Below are 22450 nucleotides of genomic sequence, written 5' to 3' on the forward strand. Positions count from 1 at the left end.
CCACAGCTCTACCCAGGTTCCACCTCTTTACATCATATCCAGACATATGAACTAACGTTAACAGCCTCTAACTTTCTCTACAGTTCACTGAATTACTGGGATCAGGTCAGATAGTGGAATATCAATAGAAGACTGAAAGCATAAAGTTTTCACTCACCAAAAGTTCCATAGAAGCCCCTTGGACCACATGTGCCCACACCATACTTCTTGAGTGATGCCAAAGCTTTTTGCTGCAAAAAGGAGAAAAAAATGACTGTAAGTTCCAGTCGCATTGTTGCTCAATGGCAACATGTAGCATTAAAGGGAAAAAAATACAACTACAGTAAGTAAAGCCTTTAATGCTAAATACTGACCTTAACCCGTTCGTTGTCGAGGAGACCCAGAAAGTTGAATGATGCAAAGTTAATGCACTCTTTCCCATTGATTATGATTTTATGGCTGGGAGGCCTGTAATGGAAAACAGCTTACTGTAACACACTGTAGCAGTGCTCTCAGAGCACCAAACAGCTACAAGTTACTGTGTAAGGACCATTTCAGTGTTGTGCATTTTCAGTCCAACAACATACTCCTACCACAGTGCTGTGCACAGTTTTAACTCTATTTTCCCTCCTTTCCAAGCAGCCACTGTTTTCCATCAAGTTCACTGAGGTGTTAACTTTTCAGTAGCGGACACATGAAGCTTGCTAAAGCTGAATAATCCACTGCAGTGACAAACATGTCTAATTTTACTGGTGTCAAGTATCCTTTCCCCCGCCACAATTAAAATGTTTTAATGCACAAAAAAAACACTAAATAAAGGTGATAGACTTCTTTCCCAGTGCCAGGAGAGAAGTATGTCTTTCTGTTTTTTTGGCTTGTGTGTCAGGTTCAACATCAAAAACACACTGGGAAAAAAAAATTAAACAGTAACTACAATAAACGCCCCACAGCTGTTTGCTTTCATGCACCAGTCAAGTTTCTCTTACAGTTCTCATCCATGTTTGTGAAAACATGGATGCTTCACACGCAAAAATATTTTGCTCACAAAAAATGAGACAGACAAGGTCATAGTGACTGGTCGACCTTTGACCACAGAAATTTAATCACTTCATCATTGAGTCCAAGTCAACATTTGTACCAAATATAAAGAGTTTCCCTCAAGCTGTTCTTGAAATATCACATATGTGATGGATGCAAGGTCATGGCGACCTTGAGCTTTGACCCTTGACCACCAAAATCTAATCAGTAAATTGTTGAGTCCAAGTGAATGTTCCTGCAAAATTTGAAAAACTCCCTCAAGGCATTTTTGAGGTATCGCATTCACAAGAATGGATGGATGTACGTATGTACAGATGTACGGACAACCCAAAAACATAATGCCTCCAATCATGGCTTTCGCTGGCACTGAGGCATAAAAAGTAGCATGGGGGCCAGGGGAAATGTTACAGTGGTTACTTCTTTTTAAATCTGTTCCTTATTCAGTCTCTCTCTCTCTCAACTAATTTAGAGCAATGAGCAAGCCCTACATAAACAGAGATGGATGAAATTTGTGGCTAAAATGACAAAGAGTTGCAGAAGTCACTGCCGGCCACACTGTAAAAGGGGCAAAAATTAGAGTGGACATGGCTAAATGGTAAACCTAGACTTGCAAACTCTTGCGGGCCACTTCAAAATATTCATGGTTTGGGTTAAAATGATAACTTGAAACATGAAATTGGAGAGACAGAGAGAAAGAGAAAGAGAAAGAGAAAGAGAAACATTGGCTTCAGACAGTATTTAAAGCAGTAGGTGGAGGGGTGGTCTGTGGTCTGTGTGTTTTACCCTGTGACAACATCATAATTGAGGGAGGGATGGTCTTTGGAAACAGGAGGTACGAGAGGCTCTGGCTGCCACTCCTCAATCAGGTCCTCCTTCTCCTGTAACATGGAGGCACATGACAGCTGTTTGGTGACACACAACACACAAACACTACTGCTGTTTGTTTTTCTCTCTGCACTGTGCTTTGTTTACCTTCTCTGTCAGTTTATAGGTCTCATGCAGTTTGTAGGTCTTAGAGAACAGAAGTCTGATGATCCACAGAATGAGGATCCCCTCCAGAATCAAGTGATAAGCAGGAGCCTGAGGAAGATGCGGACATGAACATTATTCTGGTGTTAGATTAGTGAATGCATATGGATTGTTTAGTCCTGTCAATTTGTAACAGTCAGTACGTTTACATGGGCGGTTTAATTCCACTTTTAATCGGAATGAACGGCCATTCCAATTAAAAGTGGTCATGTAAATGGTCATTCCGATTGAAAATTAAATCCGATTAAAGGGGGTGATTTATTCCGTTTGTCATTCCGAATGAAAGAGTTTTGTGTGCATGTATACACTCATTCCTCTTTAAGTTCACTCCGGTCTTTCTGTGCATGCTCGTTTCCTTGCCCTTCTGGTGCGATGACGTATATAGCGTGCATAGCAACGGGCTGCATAGCAACAGGCTGAGCTAGAGCAGTCGGCCTCGTTGCACTCACTGGTTTCCAGTCGCCACAGCAGGGTCTTCTATCTCCCTTCTTCGACCTTCTACCTCCCTTCTCCTCCTCAACAGATGAAGCATTAGCAGAACAAGGTTGTTGCTTATACTTTAAGAATATAAGCAAAACACGCCCGAAAAAGGCACTAAGAACAGCGTCGTCAAGCATCTTGTTATCCGGAGCGAGGACTACAGTGTTTTCTTCTGGTAAACGTAAACACGTAACATCCGCCCCGCCCCCTATCCAATCAGAAACCTTCCCTGCCCCAAACCTTGCGCAGACCTGAATAAAGGCGATTGAACTGATCTCCCATGTAAACCCTCATTCGGAATTAATATTTCCCATGTAAACTACCTGGAAACACTTTAATTCCGAATGATTTCATTCAGATTCATTTCATTCCGAATGAGAAGCCATCATGTAACCGTAGCCTATGACAGAGAGCAGAAACTCCATGACCACAAATAAAATCCAATATTTAAATTGTAGAGATCTGTGTCTAATAAGGTACTGCGTTGATCAAACCAGCGTACAAGATTCACTGTTTATTTTTGCCCCAGTTGTCTTTAGAGCCATTCGATCTTTTTGCAGGGGCCGTTCATTGTTTCATAAAACAGAAAGTCACCAATTCACTTCAACACAACTAAAGCTGGCTTTCTTTGTAATGTCATAAAACCTGTCTTTCATAATGCAGTGTTTGGGGTGTCTCGGATACCTTCAACCTTGTCTGGTTCTGAATTTATTTTAAAAAATTAACATGATCCAATTTTCTAGTTTAGAAGCTCTTGTTTTCTAATATTTCTAATGTCAGCCGTTTGATGCCTGTCTCTGATAGAGGAAGCACCAACAACAACAACAGAAATAAGTCCAGTATTATATGAATGGAAACATACAGTAGAATGTTGTCACTAAACCAAAGACTGTACTACACATAACTCACACATTAATTAAATACTGAGTGAAATTCCGGCTGCTGGCTGGAAGAAAGCAAAAGACGCATCATTACACGCAAAATTCGTATATATCTACAAGGCTGACAAATATGTGCAGCACATTTCCTACTGTAATCCAAAAGCTTGTAGAACAGGAATACCACCTTCAGCTTTGAAGAAATAAATCAGCACTAAAAAATGTTTGAGAATCTAGGGCACATATGCTACGGTAAGGATATAACAAAGCGACACTGACAAAAGACAGATGTTATTGTGTTTTTTAAAGATAGTTTTCATAAACCACTTGGTGCTGAGTGTGCTATTTTCAATTGTTCATTATTTATGAAGGGTAAGATGGCGGTGCAAAACGGGGAAGGCTTGTCAAATTATTTTTAAGCGCCGGGGACGGTCTCATGTTTTTAATTTTGGCTTTGGGGGTGGGGGGTCATACAAGTTTAAATGGTTGTATTTTATATCAATTTTACCACAGTCTTTTAAAGAAAACATGTCTTTCCAACCCACGTTTCTTTTAAAAACTTACACAATTTCAACATTTCTTATAGTCTGTTTGTACAAACTAATGCACAACAGGGGTAAAAAAGGGGGCTTTTTTTGTCTTCAACTCAAAACTTACACATAGGAGAGTCCTTTTTAAAAACGCTAATAATTAATTTATGGTGGAGGGAGGGTCATGCAATTTCTGCCAGTCACTCAGAGAGGCTCAACAAAAAATATTCCCTTTGGGGTGTCAGTGGCTTAGTGGATAGAGCAGGCGCCCAATGTAAAAGGCTGTTGCTGCAGCGGCCCGGGTTCGAGTCCTGCCTATGGCCCTTTTCTGCATGTCACTCCCTCTCTCTCTCTCTCTCCCACTTTCACACTTGACTGTCCTACCAATTAAAGGCAAAAATTACCTAAAAGATATCTTTAAAAAAAAAAATCCCTTCAGGCAGGGTCAAAAGAAAAACAAAAGACACACCCCAGCCACCCCATTGACAACTAGAGAACAGTCCCTTAGCTTTTGTGTCATATGGCTACATTTCATGTATTCGCTAACATTAGACTAAAAACTCAATGCTGTTACTTTCAGCTAGATTACTCATATAAACCAGCTTCCATTAAGACACCTAGTGAGAAAATAACATAACGGACTGACATATGTGATATAAGGTAACATATGGTGCTGAAAAAAACATTCAAATGAAGTTTACGTTAATTTTGAAAAGTTACAACATGCAAATGGAACTGACTCGACGTAATGTTCCTCATGTTAGCTTCAAGGCTGTAACTCGTACAATTAATCAGTTTCAATGATATTTTCTACTTTAGCGGCTAGCTGGAGACGAAGCTGAGGATTTTCCTTTTAAGTTTGCTTCTAACGTTGACTGTCATTACGTGCACAGCGGCAGTGAGCAGCGAACATACAACAGGCGATTGGCTGTGAGTGCGAGCCAAACGCCTTCCCTGAGCCACGGATACTTCCTGACTCACAAGTTTACGGTAAGCAGCTTTGGAAAGAATTAAAATCATAAACGAGCAGCTAAACATACTAGGAATATACTTAGAAAGCGTAAAATATGCCCGGAAGACTTGTGGAGAGGAGAAACTTGCCTCATAAAACGCTTGCACCATTTCCACCAACACCCATTGCTGTCCGGACGCCATCTTCGTCTTCCTTCAACGACGTCATCAGTGATGTTGCATTTACGTTCCAGAGGAAAAATAGTAGACCTGAACATCCGTCCTTAAAATACAGTCCACCCTCATTTTCCATCGTGTAAATATGGTAAATACCGCCGCCCTCTTCGTTGTACTGTTTGACACTTGGAATAAAAAAATAATAAAGTACATACCTAAATTTAAATATATATATATATATATATATATATATATATATATATATATATATATATAGATATATATACTAAAAAAAAGCGAAGATAAAGAGTAGTCTAGTAGATCTCGTCAACTTGGCAAATTATATTGAAATCAATTAAACTATATTTAATTGTACAATAAAGCAAAATATGTACAAACAACAATAAATTAACCAACAGCTACGCAAAACTACCAATAGCTATTTTTAAGCTACATTAATATTCACTTTGACAATATATAATAACAACTTCTTTTTTGTTGTGGTCCTTTTTTTATTTTTAATCCTTACACCTTAAGTCAGTAATACATACTAAATTAAGTAATTTAAAATACTTGCTTTGCTTGGGGGCCACGTGGGCCAGTAAATAAACAAACAACAATACTTATCAGATGGCGCATCCATTTTCTCAGCAGGTAAAGCAGGCATCCCATGTACAAAGGCATTACCTGTGCTGCAGTGGCCTTGAGATCAATTCCAGGCCCTGGTCCTTTGCAGCATGTCATCCTTCCTCTCTCTTTCCTCTTTCATACTTAATACTGTCCTGTCCAATAAGGAAAAAAGCCAAAGCCAGCTCAGGTGTATGAAGAGGATTTGAGGACATTCAGGGCCTAGTCCAGATCCTCCTCTGATGCTAATTAAACAGCATCATTACTACACAGGTTTGCCTTGGGATGTCATAATAAAAGGACACTCTAAAAGCTGCATTTTTTTCTTGCAAAAGGACATTTGTTTAGATTTCATATGACTGATGCTACAGAGATGCATTCTTGGTCACAGATACCCCAAAGAATCAGTCAGTATCTGGTGTGACACCATTTGCTTCATGCCAAACGACACATCTCCTTCACATAGAGTCGATCAGGATGTTGAATGTGGCCTGTGGAATGTTGGCCTACTCCTCTTAAGTGGCTGTGTGAAGTTGCTGGATATTGGCAGGAACTGGAACAGACTATCATACATACTAATCCAGAGCATCCTAAATAGACACACTCAGTGACATGTCTGGTGATGCAAGCCATGTTAGAACTGGGATGTTCTCAGTTTCCAGAAATTGTGTACAGATCCTTGCAACATGGAACAGTGCATTGTCATGATGCAACATGAGGTCATGGTGGCAGATGAATTGCATGACAATGGATCTAAGGATTTCGTCACTGAGCATTCAAACTGCCACTAAGAAAATGCACCTGTGTTTGCTGTCTGTAGCTTATGCCAGCCCAACAATAACCCCACCGCCACTATGGAGCACTCTATCCACAACGTTGGCTTTAGCAAACTGCTCGACCACATAACACCATACAAGCCATCTGCCATCTGCCTGGTACAGTGTAGATCAGGATTCGTATGTGAAGAGAACACTCAAGACCCTGGTGAGGACAACAACCATACAGATGAGCGTCACTGACATGGTTTCTGATGGTTTGTGCAGAAATTATTTGGGTGTGTAAAGCCACTGTTGCATCAGCTGTTCAGGTGACTGATCTCAGACTGTCATGCGGGTTAAGACACTGGATGTGGAGGTCCTGGTTGTGAAGCTGATTGGATGTACTGCCAACAAGGAAACATAATTACAGACTGCTTATGGCAGTGAAATAAACATTAACTTCACTGGCAACAGCTCATGTGGACATTCCTGCAGTCAGCATGCCAGTGGCACACTCCCTCAAAATTTGTGACATCTATGTAATTGTGTTGTGTGATCAAACTGTACATTTTAGAGTGACCTTTTATTGTGACCATCCCAAGGCACATCCGTGTAGTAATGATGCTGTTTAATCAGCATTTTGATATGCCACACCTGATAGGTGGATGAATTATCTTACAAAAGGAGAAGTGCTCACTAACACAGATCTTAACCAATTTCAGTCAGGACCACTTTAGTCAAACAAATATTTATTTACATTTGCAGTATTATATTTGGTGGTATGGCTCCGTTCTGGGGCCTGTCTGCCTTTCCTCGAGCTTGCGCATACAAGGACAGCCTGAGGCAGAGAGCTGATCTCGACATCATGTCTTACCTGAGCTAATGCTATGCTTAGTTTGCAACCAAAATTTTAAAGAAATAAGTCTTTTGTGTGCATAGAAAAAGTCTCAGATCTTGAGGCGTCGATGGTTTAGTGGTAGAGCAGGCGCCGCATGTACAAGACTGTTGCCGCAGCGGCCCAGGTTCGACTCCAGCCTTTGGCCCTCTGCTGCATGTCACTCCCTCTCTCTCTCTCTCTCCCTCTTTCACACATGTCTGTCCTATCAACTGTCAGTGTGGTACTGTATTTCTGCATTACATTTTGCAATTCGACATCTCCACAATACAAATAAATAAGTACGTATTATCTACGGCATGTAGATTACTTTTTGCTGACTGTCCCACAATGCAATGCATCATGTTTGAATAGATGTGACAGTTACAGCTGTATAACCCCACACCTGTCAGTGATAATACTAAATTACAGTGACTACTGTCTACTGTAAAAATAGTTGATTTTAAAGTTGTGTGCTTATTTCATATTTGTGCTTACTGACCAGCTTTTGAATACCAGAAAACATGCACCATAACTTTGAATTGGTTGATTTCATCATATTAAAGCTTCAGTGTTCTTTTATTCAAGCATGCAGATTTATCAAATAGTAAAGGTACACCAGTTCAGCTTCTTTTATAGAATGAAAACAAAGGCAGACAGCGTATAAAAGCACTGACCAAATATCTGTGTTTAAACATTTATTATAAATAATCAGTTGTTATTGCTGGCAGACTCAAAAGCCATTATATAACATAACCATAAAGTTAGTCTTTACAGAATCTGCAAGTGAGCCTCCATGGTGAAACTTACATTAGTGCATTGCATTCATCAAAAGGAACAAACCTTACCTTGTTAATATGGCTCAGTATCTCATAACCATGAGAAACCCATCTTCGCTGGATGTCATGTTTCTGAGATGAGGATCTCAGAATTATGAGATGTTTTATCATTGTTATGGGATACAGCTCCATTTTTTTCTTCCATAGAAATGTAACAGAAAATGTTTATGAACACTAATGAATCATCTCACTCACTGTGGAGCTTTCACATTTCTTTTATGACAAAACGCATATTAAATCTGGAACATAACAGATAAATGTTCCAGTTGCATAATGACCAATATATTTAGCCATATATTTAAGCTTTATTCACGAACTATCACTAGAAGAGTCTGATAATCACACTCAACTCACAGTTTTCACTTTATTATTCATCTTTTTGTATTGCTGAAAAATAGGAGTGTACTGTGATTAAGAGGTCTGAAAACAGCTGCTGCACTCAGGGCAAAAATATTTGCTCAATATCTCATTAGGATAATTGTTACAACAAGAAAAGTGTCTGTACAGTTAGTATATTATTACTCATGGAAAAGTTTTGTCATGGTGGCAGCAGTACCCTTCTGTAGGAGCTAGGCTAACTCAAAGCCTCTTTGTTCCGACTATTATTTACCAGATTGTTCTTTTTCATTAAATACACAATAGGCAGTGGGCACCATATCAGTTAAAGCAAAAGGCTACAACGCACTGGGTGGTAAAATGTGGTCCTGAGGCAGAAGTGTAAACGTCATAATAACTACGGCAGTAAGAAAAGGATGACAACAATTAATTACAGTCCAGGAGAAGCCATGAAGTAATGGCTAAGCAAACCTTTGCTTGGCCCAATGATGTCCTTTGGGAGATAACAGTGTAAAATTGAATCTCTCTCTCTCACACACACACACATACACACACACAAAACAAACAAACCAAAAAAAAAAAAAACCAGATACTACACTATAGCTATCGGAACATTCCATCAGAGTACCTGACCCAACTCAAACCATTCTCCATTCCAGGTCCAGTCAAACTGAAATCACCACTGCTATCAGGTCTGCCCAAAATTTAGATTGGCTCAATATGACCAGAGATGTACCAACATTTTGATAACATGGCCTGCTGCATCATCAGTCAGCCAATCCTAATGCAACTGCTGTCTTCACTGAAGCTTTATTATGTTGTCTGGGTGTACCTGTAACTTTATTGTCATCGGCCCAATCCCAATCTCCACACTCACAGACTCAGGGACTTTGAGGTGTGTTCCCGCAAAGTGCATGAGGGCTTAGGGCTGTCAAAACCTTAAGTGCATGAAGACTCTCCTGCAGACCCTACATGCACATTTTCCTGAAGTCTGCATTTCTACAGACTTTGCCTGAGGGAACTATCCGCAATTCATAGCACTGCAAAACACAGGGTTACTAGGGAAAGTCTGGAAAAATAAAAAAAACAAAACAAAGAAAACAAACAAACAAAAAAACATAAGCAAGGCAGACTGACATATGGGCGTTTCAGCATGGTTTCAGCATGTGGTACTGTATTTGCACAGAAACACAGATTTATGTGTATGTGAGTGCAGGCATAGGCTATATCAGTGGTTCCCAACTGGTGGGTTGCGGTCCAAAAGACAGATCCATTCTAAATGGGCCCAGTGGCTGGACCAGTTGGGAACTGCTGGGCTATATTACACACCTAGTTTATTCACCAACCAGTTATTTTGATTTTGCTTAATGGTGCTGTTTTAAGAAAAACAAAGAAATTGATTTCTTGATAATTACCTCTATTTCACTCTGCAAGACAAGAGTCTGGAGTATGTTCACATCTTGGCCGTGAAAAAAGTAAAAAACATAAAATATAAAGTCCTAAACCCATAACTTCCATGTGTAAGATGTTTTGGTGTTGTCAAAGTAATGTGATGTGTCACTGCAAAGTGTTGCCTTGTTCCTATTTATACCATTTCGAACCTTTGTAGCCCCTCACATTCAAACAATTACCAGGTGATATCAGGTAAGTCCAGAGACTGGGCCCTGCACTCCCCCTCTGCACTTTTCTGCACTTTTCCAACAGTGGCATTAGAAGGACAATTTTTGAAGCTTATCATCTCTGTGAACAACCATGTGAACAACTGAATGCATTCGAGGAGAGATCCCACAACAATGAGCCTTACCATACCTCATTTTAAGACATATGCACCCATGGGCACACGGATGGGCACAGTACATTTGTGACTCACACAATGTGGGAGCTAACTGTGAAAAGGAAAACTGTGAAAACCTATAAAATAGGGATTTTAAACCCTTCCATACTACCGCGCAGCAACTTCCTGCCTCCAGTCATTTCAATGAGGGCAAGGTGGCAAAGGGGAAGCGGTTTCTAACAAGGCGGTTGAGGTATGAAGCAGTTGCAAGCTATGTGCAGGCACACAGATTTTGCTGTAGCACGCTGAGTTTACTGTGTTGAACTTCCAGTAGTTGTCGTCTGGCTTTACTTGATTAAATAGCAGGCATTACAGAATCAGAAAGAAGACAAGATGGCGGAGATGATAATGTTGGTATCTGGAGTTACAGTGCTAACAACTTATGAGGACAACCAGAAGAAAAACTTGGCCTGGAAAAACATTTCCACCAAACTTCAGATGACTGGTAAACTGTCTATGTATAAATCTTTGGCTGTTTAAGTGATTTCCATTCTCTTGCTACAGACTGCAGCCACAAGCTAGCTAGCACTTCTGCAAGTCTTTATCGGAGCACCTGGCTGTCATCACAGATGCGGACCTTGGTGGAAACGACAGCTTTTAATAACTTTTTACCTTTTGTGGGAACAGCTTCGGGCATTTGCTTGAAAGGATTTAAGCAAATGCCATAATTGTGGTAACTGCTCTACACATGGTAAACATTACGTTAGCTGTCCTCTACAGTTACATTTCAATTATTGGAAGAAAACCCAGTCAGGACAGCAGTGAGCTGCTGACTTGACATGGTTTGGCATCAAGAAAAAATAGTTTAACAAGTGATGGCTACCACAGGCCAGAGAGAAAACAACTAGACTTGAGAGGGTAAATTAGAAAAACACTGAGCAACACGCTAAATAATATTAGAACAGTAGCCCAACAGGAAATCATTTTGACAGAGATGGTACCCACACAGCCTCAGCTTCAGGTCTGCAGGAGGAAATTTGTTAAGATTCACTGGGATATTATGGTAGATTACGGTAGTGCATTAAAGTGGGCCAACTCCCTGTTCCTCACACACAGAATCACAAACACACAGATTGTATCACCCAGCACATGATGCTGCTCACAGTACAGCAGCCATCCACATTCCACAGTCACTTCACTAATGAAGAGCAAAGTGACAAACTATTCATTTCACTGGTTAACTGCATTGCAGGAGATGATTCTGCTGCGTAATGAAACCTGCAACACTTCAACATCCTTATGATTGACAATAACATTATGATAATAATATAATTTTTTTTCTTTGATTTCAGCCTGCCATTATTACATTTAAATCACACGTCAGGTAGTTTGGGTGATGTAGCTTGTTCTTTGGGTCATTTTTTTTTTTTTTAAATCCCAAGTTTGCGACTCTCCAAAGTATCCTTGGTTATTTATACATGGAATAAAAAAGGTAAGAGTCAGTTAACCCTGACCCAAACCTTAAGGAAATACAATAGAGGTCTCAAAGCTCACATTTGCATAATTGTTACAGTAAATATTAAATCAATAAATCTGTAATGCTGTAGTGACCTGTACAATGTCCAACGTACCAACTAACAGACAATTTGTATTTAGTCAGTGGTTTTCCCAGCTGGTTTGGAACTGGATAAGGTAGCAGACACTTGTTTTACACAAGCCACCCACAAATTGGGTACAACCATCCTAGACTCCATTGTGTACAATTTCCTCTGGGTCCCTACGATGTAAGGCCCGCCTGCTGTCAGGTCAGTTCGGAGATTAAGTCCGTCTCCGTTTTGGAGTCTCGGGTCCTTTCTGGGTCAAATTTTCCAGCCTACACAGACCTGCGATCCACAGTTACGCTACAACACACACAGTCCATCACTGTCTGTACTCAAGCAGAACTGAGGTAAACTTGTATGGAGGAATCCAGGTGGGCTGGAATGTCAGGATGAAGTTCTGTTATATCCAGCCTCTATGTGTTTCTCCAGCCATAGCTCTGCTAACTGCATCGTCGACGCAAACGTACTCGCTCTTGACCCAAGGCACATTTTGTGTTGTTTCTGCTCAAGACTTGAGTTGCAGTGGACAGGATGATAAATGTGGACAATACCTGGTTCTTGACTGCGTAACACTTTCAAACCAGAATTAATAACTTTTGTATACAGGTCTACGTCCTCCAATCCCCAGCCTAAGATTGAGGTGTCAAAACCTCCGGCTTTTAGTAAATCACTCTTGAAAACACAGCTGATTCCAAATCCATAATCTCGCCAGAAACCACTTTTTTTGGTCAGCACAAATTTGTTTTCTCTTGGGGCCTTTTCAGAATACACTATCTTGGGGTTGTACTGACTAAAGACAACAGGAAAATAGACTTGTCTCCCTTGGACAGCATTGTCTCTGCAACGCTGCAAGGCATCACCACTAAAGATTAGATCCACATCACAGAAGAAGAGCAGAGAGTTATTATGAAGCTGTGATGAGCCCAGCTCAAGAGCCAGTCCTCGGGAAAAGTTGCCCATCATGGAGATTATGGACAGGTCAGCTTTGGGATACTTCCTGTAGTAGTCTTTAATTAACTGCATGTGTCTTCCTCTGCTCTGATTGCTCCCACTTTCCATCAGAATGACAGAGAGCTTAACATTTTGTTTGGGTATCAAACACACTTTCTCAAAGTTCTCCATGAAGCGGACAAAGGTGTCATAGCGACCAGATAAGGGTACAAGGATGTTGACCTTTCTCTGGCTTTGCTCCCACATTTCCCTGTTTGATTCATAGACCTGGAAAGGTGATAAGAACCTCAGAGAATTGGAAAGGAAAGACAGGGATTGGGATTCAGAGTTGATGGACGCCACAAGTTCAGCCACATCTAACTCTTCAGTTTCAGTAAAGAAGGGTCGGCTAAAGGACTGCTGAAGGTAAGCATGTCGCCTCACAGGCACTGTAATTTTGCGTCCCTTATGTTTCTTGTACAGAAGCAGTAAGTCTATGATGTACTCTGCACCATGCATTGGATCCACCCTGTAGTAGCCATATTGAATCTCTTTAAAGTCAATTACACGGCCACGCGTTTTCGAATTCTCATTAATCATCTCCATGACCTGGAGGATAATGTCTTCCAGTGCAGTCCGAAGCAAGTTCCCAAGGCTTTGCCTAGCAATCTTGTTCTCAGCAGCAGAATAAACATGACGGCCAGTCAGGAAATCCCACTCAATTACATCATTTCTCTCACTGGGCTTATAGCGCATGTAGGAAGGTGGGGACCCCAGCTGTTGGTCCTCCCACAGTATTTCTGTATCACTGAGGTAACTCATGATCAGGCCTTCGCGGTGGAGCAGAAGGGTTTGGTAACAAAGCCTGGAGATCTCACGGCTCAGCATGTAGCTGTGGAGGCGGTACTGGTAGGCAGGCTTTTTATTGGGGTGAAGTGTAATGGCATTGTGGATCTTGCTACTGTGAAGCTCTTCGATGAAACCTTTCTTGTTGTGTTCATAGTTCTCATAGAAGAGCTGCTGCATCTATGGAGAGAGATGCAACACCATGATAAGAGCATGGATCATATCCTAGTACCAGAGCAAATAACACTGGACTCTTTTTACCATATGCCACATTGATTAAAATAGACCAACTATGCTTTCTAACACAATGGCTTTGTTCTTTAATGATTTACTGCCCACTTAGCTAAAGAATGTATTTAACTGACAAATATACTGATAAGTCTTTGCTACTATGTGGGCAGGACATTTGGAAAAAGAAAAAGATGCATTCAAGAGTGCAGGCTATGCTAAGTGGGGAATGGTATAAAAATCAAAACTCAATCAACTATATTGATAAAATAACAAATTAAAAGACAAAATTATACAGACTTAAAGTAAAAAAAAACATGAAACAAAAAAAGCTAATCCACAAATTTAAACAAATTGGTTAAAATCAAATATATGTATATTTGTATATTTATATTATATGTATATTTTAAGGGGATAGTTTCGGGATTTTTGATGTGGGGTTGTGTGGGGTACTTATCCATAGTCAGTATATTAAGCTTGGTTTCCACCAAGCATTCTGATACAGTTCAGTTCAGTACACATTTTTTATGTTTCCTCTGTGAAAAGTTGTGGATGGTACCAACAGAACCGCTTCTAACTGTCCCCATTTTGGTCATCCCTCTGATGGGGTACCTAGCACACAGATCTGGTGCTAAAAGGTGGAGGTAGAAACACTGCAGTCCATTGACTGGTCAGTAGCAGACAGTCAGTCTTGCTCCGGGCTAAGTTGTGACTGGTTTTGAGGCATATGTAACCACTGTTCATACTGTGGCAAGTCTTACATACATTCGTAAACTACTGTATAACTATAAAATGAAAGGATGATTTGCTGCCCTTTCGCCGCAGCTGTAGACTGAGAAAAAAAAAATTAACTTAATTCACTGGGCCCACAGCCAGCAACTTCAAAGGTGGAATGTTACTCAATGCATGAGTTGACAATGTGAATCCATCAACACACCTTAAATTTCACTTTGACCATTCCATTAGTTTTTATTGCCTCTCTTGGATGACATACACTTTTAACAATGAATGGATCTTCAAGTGTTGAAAAATATATATCAATTTCAACCAGATTACGTGAACTGCAAATATTCTAATCCTCACTTGGAGAAAAAAAAGCGTTGTAGAGTATAGTTCCTGTGGGCTACAGCAACACTAGACCCATGCGCTTGCCTGAAAAGGACCAAATGCACAAACAAGCTATTTTCAAATATCCCATTGAGAGAGACTCTCACTGCAGCCTGTTCTATTTTGTTCTGAAAATTTTGGCATGTAACTCCGTTCTGTGAATTATAAATGAGGTGCAGACTTTCATCTGTGTCACCGGTGAAGAGAAAATGCAGTGAGTGCTGGACGGAGCAGTGAGTGACAATAACCCCGCCCACATTTAAGAGAACTGTTTGTGGAGGAAGCTTTAAACGGACTAAGGGTCGAGGTACCATGTCAGAAAGGGTAACTTTTGGTTCCAAAGGTACCATACTGCAAGTGTTTGGTGGAAACGCAGAATTACCTACAATAGATATCAGTTTGGCAAAGCAGGCTCGAGTCCGACATGAAAGCTAAACAATGGACTGCTGTGAAGGGGTCAACAACAAAACGCATTTTAGTCACCTGAAAAAAGTCCCACTTCACAAAACCAACATCACTTTAAGTGTATGTTATATTTAGAGTATTTTCACCATTTTCCCTTTCCGTTAGACAGCCCGTTCCAGCTTAACTATTGTTTAAGGCTTTAGTTTCCCATCTATGACCTCATCAAAGCCATCAGACTCCATTAAGAAAAACAGTAATTTTACCTTGCTGAACATGCGAGCTGCTGGTCTACCTCTGCTTCGATTAGTTAGTTTGTGTTATTGTGTGATTTTGGTGAATCTGAACTAATCCTTTTAAACGTAAAACAACTGTTCAAAGCAGTGGTAGATCAGCAGCTCTTGTGGTTAGCAAGCTAAAATGAAAGTTTTTCTTAATGGAGTCTGGCTTTCAATATAGCAATGTAATGACGTCATTTTCCCCATTGTAAATCAGTCTGACATTAAGGTAAAGCAGTGGAAATATTCTAAATATATTGTACACTTATTACATATTGACTTTTTTTTTAGGTGGGACTTTTTTTTAAGGTTGCTAAAATACGTTTCGTTACTGGCCCCCATCCACAGCAACAGATTTGAATAGCTTGCTTGTCAGACTCCAGCCTGCTTCTCCAAACTGTGGTTGTACCGACTGACATCTACTGTATGTAATATACTATCTATGGATAAGTACCCCATACAACTCCACTTCACAAAATTTGAATTGTCTCTCTAATGTGTCACTGACCAAAAAAATAAAATATAAAAAACATTTTGTGCATCCATTGCTGTTGCTTTTTCTTGTTTGGTTCTGTCATGTTGCCTCTTAAGTCTGTGAAGCAGGAGCAGAAATGTTACTGTTTTCCTTCTGCTAATATTCACCATTCAGGAAATAAATATAATAAATAAAGATAAGTCATTAAAACCACTAAACTGTTAATATTATAATGGATGCAGATCTTAGAGATTTTGCCCTTTCACTCTTCCTTACATACAGTGGATGTCTATCATCCCTCTATAATGTTCTCTCTTGTCTATATAAACCCCTCCACGCGCAATGAAAGTGAACGATGTTCTTATAAAAGCCCTGATATAAAGTGGACTGGCTTTGCTATGATTGTCTATCACCAAATAAGAGGGCCTCCATTACAAAAATAGTTTTCCTTGCAGTTGGTTTTAATGAAATCTTAAAACTAAATCAGTAGTGAAAAGCTTTCATTTCACTTCACCATAATTACTACCTACTACCTACTGACTGTCACTGATACTCTAGAAACAAACAGCAGACTCAGTCCATACCTCATATGACCACACACACTGTGTTCCTCCAAATCGCCGCACACAGCGGCCAACTTCCACATCTTCATGGGTGGTGTACATCTCCCTCAGACAGGTACTGATGTGAGGAACCATCCTGCGTAAAACTTCTCTGCTAAAGATCATCCCTGGGCCGCCCATGCAGAAGTTCTCTCCAGGTTCGAGGGCCAATCTGCCCAACTCCTCAGCCATGCCCAGGCCTGTCTGTCCCAGGTAAAGGGGCTTACTGCTGTTCAGTGACCGCAGGAACACCTCCAGCTTCTCACCTGGCAGAGGGGGAAATAAGATGGGATTTTTTTTTCATGATACAGTAAGTCATACAGACAAGACATGTTCCATTGTGGTAGTGAAACACTTCAGAAATAAACACAACTTTGAGAATTATTCTTCTATCCTGGGCTCTATCAATAATTCAGCCACAAAAAGGTTCCCTTCCTAAAACACAGCTCAGGTTTCTCTCAATGCTGTTTGGGCTGAGAAAGCCATGTGTAAGTAAGGTAAAGGAGGTTATTGGGTTGGTGCGGGTAGCAGTGAGACCTGGCATTAGGGGAGTGTCTCTGGGACGCCAGAGATCACTGTCTAGCCTCCTGGAGGTGTCGTGGGACCAACTAGACGAAACACTGGTGAAAGGAGGTTCCCACCTGATGACCCCAAAGACATGTTAGTTATCACTGCTCACTGGTCTGTATAGTTAAGCCTTGCCCTAATAGCTTATCATAGGGCTTAGGAGGTTATTCACTGAGCGCTGAGCCTTTATCTAGAGCACAAACTTCTTGTGTTTATTTAAAAAAATAATCATTCATTCACAAGATCACATCAGAAAGGAAGAACATTTTACTAAAAAGGGTAGCCCATAAATAATCATACAACTAGTCCATACCCGGGGATGTATTATGTATAGAGGCCTAAGAAGTCAAAAACAGTATATTAGAGGAGATGCAAAATCAGAGCACTGTAAATGCACTGTGTTATAAATATTAATGTAAGACAAACAATGCACACTGTATTTAGAACAATGCTTTATGGCAAAATACATGGAGCATAGTTTCGGCTGACGGCACGGAGGCACGCGCGTGTGCGGGGCCATGCACGGGCACACAGATACACACATACAGGTGTTGATCCGCAAGTGTTGGAGATAAAGGCTTCCCAGCCAAACTGTGGTCCCAGCGCAAGTGTTTTCAAAGTGGTCTCAGCGCAATGCGCAGCTCGCACTGCTAATGGTGCTCACAGTGTGAATGGGTAGTGGACAAAAACGCGAATATAAACAGTAGAAATGTGGATAAAATGCAAAAACGGCATCGTGGCTGTCTGCACATGACCAAGATGAACGCAAGGTCAGAGAAGTAGGTCAAAGCAGTGAGGAGGAAAAAGGATGATGACAGACAGACAGATGGACGGACGGACGGAGGGACAGAGGTTTCTCCATTTTAATAGTAGGATAGTAGGATAATAGTAGGATAGTAGGATAAGCAAATAAAATGGACTCCATCGTCAGTCTCACCTAAATTACATCACAAACAAAAGATCAGTAAACCTGCATGCTTCTATAGCGAATGGTAATGTACCTCGATGTTAACTGGGCACAAAGAGCCCTTTTTATCCTGTGACTCACAGTAGAATGAGGTCAAACTCAGTCATTTAAAAGCAGTTTAGGGATTAAGTTATAGGATGATTTAGCTTTATAAAAGTCTGGGACTTATTTCGGAAGTTATGGCCATCATTGCTTTTAGTGAAGTCTGGTCAATTTCATTTATAAAGGCCAATATTTAAAAAATTCTTCATGGGGCTTTACAATCTTTATAGCATACAACATCTTCTATCTTATGATCTAAAAGGAAGTCTGATGGGTCAAGAGCAGTCAGGGGATCGGACAGGTTGGAAACAAGCCCATAACTTAGTAAGTTTTGGAGGTAAAACTAAAATTAACTGCCCCCACAACATCGCTAATAATCCCTCATCAAATGGGAAAACTGTGTGCACGAAACTAGAGTGAGTCAACATTGGAGCAGGAAGTGGGTCAGTAAACTGTGATGGACTTGTACAACAAAAAGTTTGGGTGACAGTTTTATTGTTTATCGTTGGACAAGTTTGTCTAACCTGGGGGTTTGTCTCCAACCTGCTTGTGTCTCTCGACCCTTCAGACTTCTTTTAAAATCTGCGGTCATGTTCTCAGATCTCATCCATTAACTTGGTGAGCACAGTGTTGTTATTATTTATGAACTACAAAAATAAGACCAAAGTTGTCATTCAGTGCCAATGAGCCAATGATCAGTCCCAAGGGATTTTGTAGCATCAAGCATTGAAGTGCAGTTTGCAACCAGCTGAAACTTCTTCCAGCTAGAATTCCTTCAGTGTGCATTGTTCAGGAGGTTTTTACTGGGAGCCGAATTATCTATAGAAGTCTCTTCCTCTCTAGAACAAACAGACCAGGTGATCTAAACCAGAAAAACCCTGAATAAAGCAGTTTCATGTTACTAACCAGTGTACATATCAGATGCAGTTTGGCATGTTTGGCGTCTCCTCCACTACCTGCTAAGTGTGCTCATCTTTTTTCTCTGATAACTTCAGATCCAGATGCTCAGGAGGTTTTTACCAGGAGCCAAATTATCCCCACATTATTCTCTTCCTCTCCAAAACAAATGGACTAGGTTTCTCATTTATAAAACAACTATCTGGCTATCTGGCTTCCACATGACCTCACCATCTGCATCACCACTTTCCCATCCAAAGTGTTCATGAGTCAAAGTTTCACTCATCAAGTCTGTTTTCATAGATCACAACTTTTGTGTGGGAAGTGGTGTATACTCTTTCAGGCCTCATTTTATGTGTATGCAATGTTTATAAATGAGACCCAAGGTGATTTAAACTGGTATAAACACTACTACTGTACTCTACTACTTACTGTACTGACTATTTATATTGTATTCCGTTTCTGCCAATATATGACCTAAATCCTACACACTGGATCTTTAATATGTGGCCCTTGAGTGGCACAGAGCTTTGCCCACTGGATAAACCAGCCCTGCCTTTAAATGCATTTAAATGCAACATAATCTATAAACTTCAATGTGTGTGTGTGTATATATATATATATATATATATATATATATATATATATATGTATGTCTATCCATTGTCTGTCCTATTGTTTGAGGTTTGTCTGTGTCACTGTTTTGTTGTTATCACGCAATTCCACAATTGAAAAAATGCATTACAATTAAGTTAAGATGCTGGCAAGATTTATTGTTGGTATGTTAAATGTAAAACGTGTAGTTTTATAAAACTAGGTTCGGAAACAAAGTCAACCCCTCGAACATATCCCATTGCCGCCCAAAAGTACAGTATTTAAGCACACTGGATCCATTCTCTTTCTCTTTGATGCATTTCTCACATCCAACCCACCCAATCCCTTTTACATCTTTTTCTCACTTCCTTTCTGCATAAAGAACGCAGCGGGGGCTCTATCCTAAGACAAGTTTAGGAAGAGACAACTCCCCCACTCAGTCTCCACTCCCTGTCTCCCTCCTGCGTTCCTGCCTTTAAACAACACATCTGTCATTGCACGTGCCCATGGCCCAGAGTGCCAGCCTTCATCCCTCGACCCTAATCCTGTCATCCCTAACCCTTCACAGGTAGCCAAAATCACCTGGTCCAGCATTGGCCTAAACTCAGCATGCTGAATGAAATTAGTTGGGTCGCGTCTGGTTGCCCGACTCGGCTGAGACTCGGCATGAATAACACCCCAAAATCAGGCTAAAACAGCTGGCCCGATTTCAGCTGCCAACACTGCAATTACTGAGCTGTTATCAAAAATGACCTGGCTCAGCATTGGCCTAAACTTGGCACACCACAAGAAATGAGTCGGGCACCATTAGTTGCCAGATTCGGCTGAGACTCACCACCAGACGCACCAGAAGCGGGCCAAATCAGCTGGTCTGGTTCCGGCTGCCAACACTGCCGTCACTGAGTTCATCCATTCATTCTCTGACCCTAGTCCCTTCATCCCTCATCCATTCCACCCTCAACCCTCACCCATTCATCCCTTCATCCTTTCCTCCAAACTCTAAATCTATCATATGCAATAATCCATTCTAAAACTTAATCTTATTGGCGTGGTCTTTGAAAGTGAATACAGTTTAAAATATAGGCCTATGATTTATAGTGGTTTATTTTAAATAATCATTTTTTCGTAGCTTAATATTTGACTACAGCAACATAGTATCTCCTTGACTTAAACTGTCTCACGGCACGCGCACGTGTACACACACACACACACACACACACACACACACACACAGAATAATCACCTCTTATATAAACATCATCATCAGCCCGCATGAACCACTCATATTTATCCAGGTAGTGGTCGTGGATGTACTTGAGCATCATGAATGACTTCTTCTGTGGCGGGTACGAGTCGTCCACACCTGCCAGCGAAACCACCGGGACGGGGACGGGCACGTGGACGGTGTCCGAACCATCGCTCGAGAAGAACTCCACCTTCCCAGGTATAGAGCTCACCCAGGTCCTGTACGCAGCCACGGCGCGAGTTTGTACATATTTTTTCGCTGTCATCACACCTACATAGAGGAAATGCTTCGGTTTGCTTACCGGTGTCCCGGTGTCTCCGCTACTGTTCCCTGTACTGAACAACCTGTCCTCCTCCTGACTCAAGTGCGGGCTGTCCCGGTCTTTGAGAGCCGCGGTGTTCCCGGGGTTAGCGGGACCTTTACCGACAGAGGAGTCACTGTAGTACAGACACATGGGAGATTTCTTCCCTTTACTTTCCAGAACCTGAGGCACGATGAGCCAGGAGGACGCGGTGAACCCGAGAAAGACACCGAAAATCACGGTCGTCCACGGTCTCCTTGACTTCAGAGCCATTGCTTCTCACCCTCCGATCAGTTGAGCTCTGCGGTGAATGGAGTGGAAATGTATGAATGCTGCCGTTGTCTGGGGAGGTGCTGACGTACATGGACATCCAACATCTCTGTGTAGAGCATTATACGTGTCTACCTGATGTGGAAAAATACACCTTCCACCTCTGATAGCGTAATTCATGGGGCTTAAAAAAAACACGTATCCCTTTCAGAACAGTCCGCCCCATCCTCAAGGCTCGCCCGTCCCATTCCAAACTATGTCTTAAACCGTACAGCAGCCCCACAAGGAAATATTTTATAGCTAAGTTCCACTCCCACTAGCAGCCGCGATAAATTCCCGGACTCCACTGTAGAGTCCCGCTGGTTCTTTATTATCCGTCATGGTGTTAGGATCAGTCCTTACCACTGTGCTTTTCTAGGATTTAGCTAACGTAGTCCAATAATACCACAAACACGTCAGCTTCCTCCAACAGCAGTCACTGAGCTGTAGCTCACTTTAACCCGCTCCCGACTCACCGTCAACTTTAACACTGACGTGTAGACCTACATGGTGTTTTTTCATGCCAAATTCATTAGGGATTTCCCTACATCCCAGTGACAGTTAACGTGTCATCATGTTGTGTCTGTGTTCCGTTATCAGTGTAATAAGATTTCCAGTCGGGGGTTTCTTTCTTCAAAATAAAAGCTTGGTTTCTCTAAATCTACAGGAGTCCACAACTAAAGTCTTAATTTTCTCACAGCCAGTTAGTAAAGTGTAAGTATAAAGTCTATACACAATCTTATGCAATACTGATGGTTCTAATTCATAATAAATGTCAAAGCAGGACG

At 41.1% G+C, this 22450-nt stretch overlaps 2 protein-coding genes across 2 annotated transcripts in view; both read right to left on the reverse strand.

Annotated features, from left to right (window-relative positions):
* The window catches only part of sptlc1 (serine palmitoyltransferase, long chain base subunit 1), a 34225-nt gene extending 29115 nt beyond the window's left edge, over window positions 1-5110 (reverse strand). The window contains exons 1-5 of the mRNA XM_049604083.1: window positions 5036-5110; window positions 1990-2097; window positions 1801-1895; window positions 354-447; window positions 158-230 (exon numbers count right to left, since the gene is read on the reverse strand). Of these exons, the coding sequence (XP_049460040.1) occupies window positions 158-230; window positions 354-447; window positions 1801-1895; window positions 1990-2097; window positions 5036-5089 (424 nt within the window). The 5' untranslated portion in view covers window positions 5090-5110. The remainder of the gene's footprint in view (window positions 1-157; window positions 231-353; window positions 448-1800; window positions 1896-1989; window positions 2098-5035) is intronic.
* A 2902-nt stretch (window positions 5111-8012) lies between these two features.
* On the reverse strand, window positions 8013-22230 carry LOC125905799 (chondroitin sulfate synthase 3-like). The gene is made up of 3 exons (XM_049604020.1): window positions 21050-22230; window positions 16722-17005; window positions 8013-13827 (listed from the first exon to the last, which is right to left on the reverse strand). Exons 1-3 carry the CDS (start codon window positions 21624-21626, stop codon window positions 12256-12258), a joined length of 2433 nt encoding a protein of 810 aa, XP_049459977.1. The 5' UTR covers window positions 21627-22230; the 3' UTR covers window positions 8013-12255.
* Between the last annotated feature and the right edge of the window lie 220 nt (window positions 22231-22450).

This window comes from Epinephelus fuscoguttatus, linkage group LG18 (genome assembly GCF_011397635.1).
Source record: "Epinephelus fuscoguttatus linkage group LG18, E.fuscoguttatus.final_Chr_v1".
NCBI lineage: Eukaryota > Metazoa > Chordata > Actinopteri > Perciformes > Serranidae > Epinephelus > Epinephelus fuscoguttatus.